At 30.8% G+C, this 8,919-nt stretch overlaps 1 protein-coding gene across 4 annotated transcripts in view; it reads right to left on the reverse strand.

Moving 5' to 3' along the window:
- The window catches only part of LOC108752628 (probable Ras GTPase-activating protein), a 164,583-nt gene that overhangs the window by 15,967 nt on the left and 139,697 nt on the right, over positions 1–8,919 (reverse strand). For all 4 annotated transcript variants that reach the window (XM_018493799.1, XM_018493885.1, XM_018493726.1 and 1 more), the window contains one exon: positions 7,216–7,310. In XM_018493799.1, coding sequence (XP_018349301.1) covers positions 7,216–7,310 — 95 coding nt within the window. The remainder of the gene's footprint in view (positions 1–7,215; positions 7,311–8,919) is intronic.

The raw sequence follows: 8,919 nt of genomic DNA on the forward strand, positions 1-8,919 counted from the left end.
CACGGTATATTTATTATAACTTGTGTTTGCTTGTACATTTTCATCGTAAAAAGATTTGGCGGGAAAACGACGATAGCTGCGACCTAATCCATCACGTGAGAATTGAGAACACCTGCAAAGTCTGGATCGATATATTACATTGCATGCTTTTACATTCGATTTGAGTACAAAGTATTATTGTAATAACACGAATGAATAATAATTCGAATGGCTATAAAGAAAATTTTATGGAATAATTCTCGAAAATATTTGGTTAGAAAGTAAATAATTTTTACATTCGCGTATAATTCATGCATACTTTCAAAATATAGGATGGATAAAACGTACCTTCATTGTATTTTCTAAACGAAACATTTTTTTCTTAAAGGCGACGACACAAATGTCACGCTAGTAACATAATTTAAGTATCGTTATTTTTATTTCGTCTTCGAGCCGTCCGTTTCCGAATGACATTCAAAATTGCTTTTGTTCAGTGTCTGATCTAAGTTTTTGTACAATTTATCTAAGATGCTATCAGTACAAGATGAATAATTAAATTATAGTGTACTACAAGGTACTTGATATTTAAACTCTTTTCAAGTATTAAATTAATAAAATATGTGTAAGTTATGTTGTTAGCAAATTTGTCAAAATGAAGAAAATTGGATAAATCATTGCTGATTTTTATATTATTATCTACATTTAAGATAAAATAACGTGTTAAGAGTATTGAGTAATTGAATAATACTTTTCTAATTATTATATTTTAATATTTATATAGAGAGTGTAGTTCGCGAATGCTCAAGCAAAGTGACGCAAGCAAGACACACACAGATGAAAACCAACTGCGTGCAATGAAAAAACAAACGCAAATCTTCATTCTGCGTCTGCGTTTGCAAACTACGTTTTGCGATTTGCGAATTATGTAGAGGCACTCTCTATATAAATATTAAAATATAATAATTAGAAAAGTATTATTCAATTACTCAATCTTAACATGTTATTTTATCATAAATGTAGATAATAATATAAAAATCAGCAATGATTTATCCAATTTGCGAATTATGCAGAAGCACCTTAAGAAAAAGTATATTTATATTGAGTCTTTTTAAGATAACTTACTGAAAATTATTCATAAATATTATTTGTTATATTTTAAGAAAATTTAGATCTTCCTCTGTAAAAATTCATGATTGTTAAGTACGATTTAGGAACCCCAATGGTAGTTTAATTTCAATCTAAATTTAAACAATAATTCAACGTTTATTTCCGTAAAAATGTTATGTTTTATTGCCTTAATGGATCAAAGTTTGATGTAAGTACAGAAATATTCTGATCTATTCGATATAAGCGACTTTCCCTATATATAAAGAATCTTACATTCGAAAGAAAAATTCGAGGAATCTTATTGAATCGTGATTGAAGAAATAAATAGGATGCTTTTAAAATACGAAAACGTGTTATTTCGCTTTCGAAAAAGGACACATTAATCAGTTGGCGATTTGGAATTTGTAAAATCCTGTTTTCGTGATCGGCGAACAGAACATACGTGAAAGGAAGAGCAAGATAGAGATTCCTGGGCTGAAAACAGAAGTAGCAAAAGTTTGGATGTGAGTTATATGTATACGTATACGATGTAAAATGGTACGACAATACGTCCTCGCTTATCGAGGATTCGACGATCGGCATGGGAACATTTTCCCACAGAAGGATGTTGATCTGATAACATATCTCGAAGTGTGGCTTGCAGAGTAAACCCTCGTCCGTTCGATTGGTCGCCGCAAGAAACACCGAAGTGCCGATAAATCTGTCCGAGAGAATCCGCGCGTGATTAGCGGAGATCTAATCCGCGAAGTTACTGCACTCGCTAAAACGCAGCTGACGGAAAAGTATTCTCGCGCGATGGCAATCTGCGACCTTCAGGGATTAAAAAGAAATTCGGTAGTGCGACATTCGCTGGAGAGATCAAAAGTTCAATATCTTGTAACTGTAAAATCGGACGATCACGACATTCACTCGATTCAATGTAAATTTGACGCAATAAAAATTTGTAAGGTGATCGATTATTATCCTATTAAGCGATTTACGATGTAACACTTGAGTTGAAACCATTGCGCTCTGATAGATATTTTCATAACGTTTCTAAAATGCACTCGTTTCATCATTGATGCCTACATGATTGACAAAACGTAGTTTGCAAATGTTAATCGTAGAATGACGATTATCGCACGCAAGATACACAGATGAAAACCAACTGCACGTAATGAAAAAACAAACGCAAATCTTCATTCTGCATCTGCGTTTGCGAACTACGCGTTTTAGCAATTTGCAAAATCCAGAGAAAGGTTTCTACGATTTAAAGAAATGTTTTTTTAATAAGCTATATGATGGAAAAATAATGTTTAAATCAAAGAAATTTGTTTTAATCGTATAGCGAAAAAAACATTTCTTTAAATCGAAGCTACCTTTTCTTTAAAAAAAAAAACAAAATTTATTTGATTTACAAAAATAACGTTTAAATCAAAGAAATTTGTTCACAAATCAAAGAAATTTTTTCTTTAACCGTATAGCGAAAAAACATTTCTTTAAATCGAAGCAACCTTTTCTCTTTAAAGAAACAAAATTTATTTGATGTAAAAAAATAACGTTTATATCAAAGAAATTTTTTTTTAACCGTATAGCAAAGAAACATTTCTTTAAATCGAAGCAAACTTTTCTCTTTAAAGAAACAAAATTTATTTGATGTAAAAAAATAACGTTTATATCAAAGAAATTTTTTGTTAACCGTATAGCAAAGAAACATTTCTTTAAATCGAAGCAAACTTTTCTCTTTAAAGAAACAAAATTTATTTGATTTAAAACATAATGTTTAAATCAAAGAAATTTGTTCACAAATCAAAGAAATTTTTTCTTTAACCGTATAGCGAAAAAACATTTCTTTAAATCGAAGCAACCTTTTCTCTTTAAGAAATGTTTCTTTGCTATACGGTTAACAAAAAATTTCTTTGATATAAACGTTATTTTTTTAAATCAAATAAATTTTGTTTCTTCGAAGAGAAAAGGTAGCTTTGATTTAAAGAAATGTTTCTATACAATTAAAAAAACAAAATTTATTTGATTAAAAAAAATCACGTTTATATCAAAGAAATTTTTTTTTAACCATATAGCAAAGAAACATTTCTTTAAATCAAAGCTACCTTTTCTCTTTGAAGAAACAAAAAAATTTATTTGATTTAAAAAAATCACGTTTATATCAAAGAAATTTTTTTTTAACCATATAGCAAAGAAACATTTCTTTAAATCGAAGCAACCTTTTCTCTGAGGAGAAAATCCTATTCGTCGCACCAGGCGCGAACCACTTTATCATTATATCGATTGTTAGCTCGATAATATCGACAGTGAGAGGCAGATAGATAATCACTGTGACGGCGAATATGGCCCCGTCCCCCCGTTCGATTAAATTAAATTAACGTGAAATTGTCAGACGAAAGCGACTCCCTCTCGCGCGGTGAGGGCGATGTTAAATATAGCCGTGAATCGGTTAACGTCAGGCGCTTATGGAAAATGAGATCGCTGAACCCAACACCATGTCGTCGCCGTCGCGGCGAAGCAGTCTATATATGGAGTACCGGGACGGTATAACGAACTAATTACAACGTATCGTGTGTGCGAATCCAGAGACACGGGCATTTCGGCGGGATCTCGTGAATATTCAACGCGCAGGGCATTAAGTTAGCCGACGATCCGACGTAAACTATATACGTCCTCGGCTATCCGAGGAAAGCTCTTCATCCCGGCTCTTTTATCCTGGAGAATCAATTCTCATTCATGAGCAGCCAATCCACGATACAAAATGGTCCATCTTAATTTACAAGAGAATATCGCATGTTAAACTGTGTAACAAATGAAACAGAGATAAAAGTTACGTAATTAAATCCGATTTCATAAGTAAACACCTTTTTTCGATATAACTCACGTCACTTTTTTTTTTAAACATTTATAAAGGATCTGTTAGGGCTGTCCAAAACTAATTCGATTTTTCCGAAATATGTTAAACACAAAAATGTAGAGGCCCGTATTTTTTTATATCCACCCTTTTGGAGATATAAAAAAATAACTCTTCAAAATTAATATTTATATTTAATTCTAATTAATTACAAACAAAACAGTGAGATGTGTACGTGGAAAAATATGCTACGATTGCCATAACCAGAAAAATAATGATAATTTTCGCCCATCGATACATTTGGTTATGATAACCGTAAGATGGATATTAACAGCCATAACTATTAAATAAATGACAATAAATAAAGGACAAGATAAGAGTTAAACACATTTTAAATTGTAAACACACAATTGAAAAGAATAAATTACAAATAAAGAAAAGTAAAAATGGAAAAAAATAATTAAAAAAAAAAACAGTTTAAATTTAAATATGAAACTTTACAAGTTTCGGCTACCGTATTGAGCCCTCTTCAGACATTAACTTATCACAAAAATCGCTGTACAAAATTAATTATCTATATATCTAATAAAAATATGCCCGCATATTCCTTAATAACAGCTCGAGTAAGTCTTGATGTAGAACTCGGCATTATTCACGATTTAATTATACGATTGAACAGTCAAAATAATGTTTCATATCTCTTGGAAAAAGTTCTAGTTGATAAAAAAGATAAAGAACTCTTCTTATGAAATAATAAACACAATCAAATTAACATACCGGAATTCTAACAGATAATTAAAACTCACCAAAAATGTGTAAATTATTCAAATAAGTTATGTGTATATAAATATAAAAACCAATTGTCCATATAAATATAAAAACCACATAGCTATTAAGATATCGTACGATTATCACAATTGTATTATAATTCTTATAATAAAAAAATGTTTTAATGAATGACTTTTGGTCGAACATTTGGCGATTGCAGCCATTTATTCCATGTTTCAGACAAAGCTTTTATAATTTTTATATACTTTATGATTGTATATGTAATTTTTTACAATTTAATATTTTGAAAATATCTATCATCATTAAATTTTGAGGAATTATTTCATACCTCTTAAATCTCAAATTAAGTATAAAAAAATACGTGTCTCTTAGATTTTTATGTTTACAACATTGGATGGATTCTGAACAAATATGACAGATCCTTTAAAGATATCTGATTTTGGCAGCGAAACTCATATCTTTGAGAAGATATTTAATGTCTAATGATATTCGAAACATGTATAATATGTTTCGATTACACAGAATTTCTTCAATTCATAATCTGGTTGATATAATACTTGTTGGCACTCAGGCGAATTCGCATCAGCATTTATATATATATAAATTCTACATATAAATTATGTAGAATTAATTCTACAACAAATTCTATATTTACAGTTAGGTTGTCATTTATCCGTAAAAAAAAAGTTAAGGCTCACTACTGTACTTCCCATGCATAAAAATCTTTAATATTCTTCATACATTTTAAAGTACTATCTTCCTTTTTCGAAATGCATCTTAAAGTTTTAAATTCTGATAATTAAAAAAATGACGATCATTTAAGATCATGGTTCTTTAATAAATCGAATTATCATAGAAATGTCTAATCTTTTTATATAATGAAGTTGAGGTACCGAAATTGATGTGTGCAAAATTCTACGATAGATTATCGATGAAATAAGAGAGAAAAAAATATTGAAAATGAAACTTTTCACGTGTAACTTAGTGACAGATAAGGTTGGCAGACGCTTCTTTGATTAATTGCACATAAATCTTACCAGACGTTTCTCAAAAATGAGATTATAACAGTTAAAAAATTATTTTATTGTACAAAAAAGTAATAGGTTTATCGACCATTCTGAAAAGATATTTAATATTGAAACGGCAAATCGAGTGAAATGTAATACAATAGCAACAGACAGATAAATCTGACAACATCGCTAAAAAATACTTGATATTGTAAAAAAAGAATTTATATTCATAATTAACTTATTGTTATATTTACATGTATAAACTTGCATACAAATTTAATCTCAAAAAGTAAATATAACTTCACCTCATTTTCATTTGGTGCAGATGCAGTTCTTGAGAGAGAGAGAGAGAGAGAGAGAGAGAGAGATTTCATTGCCAACTTGAATAATATCTTCTCGGCTTTCTCTTTTTTTATAAATTTTCCTTTATAAAAACCTCGCTTGCAACATTATAATTCACGTTCTTATTCTCGTTTTCGTTCATTGTCACATGGAATAGCGGAAAACCGTGAATGGCGTGAACTGTGAGTTCAAAAAAAGCGGACGAGGGATGAAGTAGAAAAAGAAAGACGATGCAACGTTGCCAAATCGTCACAAATTGTACAAGAAATAAATTTTTTTTTATTACATCATTTTTGCATATTATTTTTATCCAATATCGTGTGTTATACTATTACATTAAGATATACATATAGTTTTAATATTTTATGCAGATATTTGTAATTTTATGTAAGCCCCAAATTGTCGGCACTTTACTAAAGAACCACTTAAAAGAAATGTAATTTTGTCGACATACTTTTTTCAGAATTTCAATTTAACAAATTTTTGATTACTATAATAATTTTCGACAGTTATGTAATTGAGACGAAGTTATTTCTAATCTTTTTTCTTTCAAACTGAAAAAATGCATCAGATTACCTTTATTGTAAGCGGAGTTGCGAACCGCCAAAAAGTTGCCTGATACAAATTCATATCTGTTAGCCGTAAAGTATCGCAAAACATGTGTCAATGAAAAAAAGAAGAATCGAAAGATGAAATGAAAATTAACATTTTCCGATAGTAATATATTTATTACTCTTCTGAGTATTTATAAATATTAATAAATATTTAGAAATAAACATAATCTTTCAAATATGTTATATGTAGCCGCAATGCTGAAGAGAACGAAACGCACAATGAAATTTGAAATAACAATGATATCACCCTTCTCGTAAAGTAATCTCGTAAGTTTTGACATCACAACTTGCTCTCTCTATCTCGCTTTACCCTCATTAACCTTGAATGTCTTTATTTGTTATATTTAATAAAAATCAGGGAAATCCGTATAATTGTTATCTACATTTCAATTTTATAAATAAGGCATACAAGAACGATAATTTGAATCGACGTGGAGTGCCATGTGTTAGGAAAAATAGAATCATAGATTACGACATCATGATGGTGAAGCATTCGCTTTGAACTAATTATGCGCGAGCAATGAAATTTACTTACAACAATCCTGTTTGGGGTGACATCCAGGGGTCGTGCGCCGAGCACGGGAGTGGCGGGCGCGCTACCCCTTCGACAAGCCTTCTCGTACGATGTGTCTGAAACAGAATCGAACAACTCGCGTGAGCTTAGACGCTTAAATTCAATAATAGTAATTGGCGTGTCATGTTTCGTATACGCCCGCGGTGGTAATTCGGCTGCGCACAACCGAAGTAAGCTGAAACCACGTTGCGGCGATGATTACATGGTCTGCGCCAATAATTAGTCTCACTGGCTCTATCTTGAGCTAGTAACGCGATATATTCGTTCAACCGACTCAAGAAGCGCTTTACTGCAAGAAGCTACAGTTAATTTTGGATGAACGTAAAATTTCGAATGATCGAAATCAGAAATCAACCTCGAAGTCACTTAGATAAATCTAGAGTAACGGAAGATAGTCTATCGGTATCGTCGACAAAATATTTTATCATTCACTTATCTTTAGACTTCCATTTATTACATATTTTCATTTCCGCTTCACTGAGCCATTGATTTGATATAGTTAGTCCTTTCTTTCCTTTATTTACTATTTCTACAAAATTAACTCTTTGCAGTTTAATCCTCTACCTCTGATCTGTATCTGATATATTTTATATCGTGGAAGGACGTAAAAATAATTTGATTTACTATTTCAGAAATTACGAAATCAAATTTAGATTAATTTTTGTTAGACACGAAGTGAACATTCTGAAATTCTTTAAAAAATGATTTAAATCGCTATTAAATAGAATCCTTCAATTATACTTAAAATCGCATTACTATATCATTGTAAATTAGGAGAAATGTGCTAGGTTAGAGCTCAGCTTGCCTGGACTTACCTAAAAATATTCATTCTTAATAGATTAAATAACAGCAGAGTTCTTCTAAGAAGAAAAATGTTAGTTATTAAAAATCTGGTATTTTGCTTGTATCAACCACTTTAAATAAGTGTACTAGAAATAAATGGTCGCGTACTTGAGTCTTGACGTTCACGTTGTTCGCGTTTAGTCTTTTACTTCGGAGAGGGGTTACTCTCGGATAACAGAAATCGGTTGAGGGAGAAGAAAGCAGCCCTGTAATTAACACCCTTACAAGAACCTGGGGGGTACCTTCTAAGCCTTTCTCCCCGAGCTTCTCTGTTTACGGTCAGTGGTTTAAACGGTTACCTCGCACAAAAGAGTTTCGGATTACTCGCGCTTCTATGTAAAGGGTTCTGGCTATGTGCAGAGTGTTCTCGCATTCGCGTTCTTAATCTTAATTAAAAACGTTCTTTTCTAAATCTTACTCTTAAAATTAATCTTTTTAATCCATTTATAGTCAATCATTTGTCACGCATGAATCGTCAATGCGCCTATTATCAAATTATTATAAGGAAATAAGACCGACAGCATTTTGATCTCCAGATAATTGAACATGGAGAAGGTAATTAAACAAATTGCTCACTCAAATACTAATACATTTTATTACAAATAAATTGATCGTTTTTGTATTTTAGAGATATTATCAAAATAGTTAATATTAAATTAGTTACAATTATTTAGTTAATCAGTTTTATGTTAAGTGATACTTTGTGTGCAAATATTTTTTACACAACTATCAGAGATTGTACGCATTAAAATACATGGCAACATACGCTCGAATATACATATATCTATCTATGTATACAATGACATAATTACAAGATATAAG

Source organism: Trachymyrmex septentrionalis, unplaced genomic scaffold, assembly GCF_001594115.1.
Source record: "Trachymyrmex septentrionalis isolate Tsep2-gDNA-1 unplaced genomic scaffold, Tsep1.0 scaffold1, whole genome shotgun sequence".
Classification (NCBI taxonomy): domain Eukaryota; kingdom Metazoa; phylum Arthropoda; class Insecta; order Hymenoptera; family Formicidae; genus Trachymyrmex; species Trachymyrmex septentrionalis.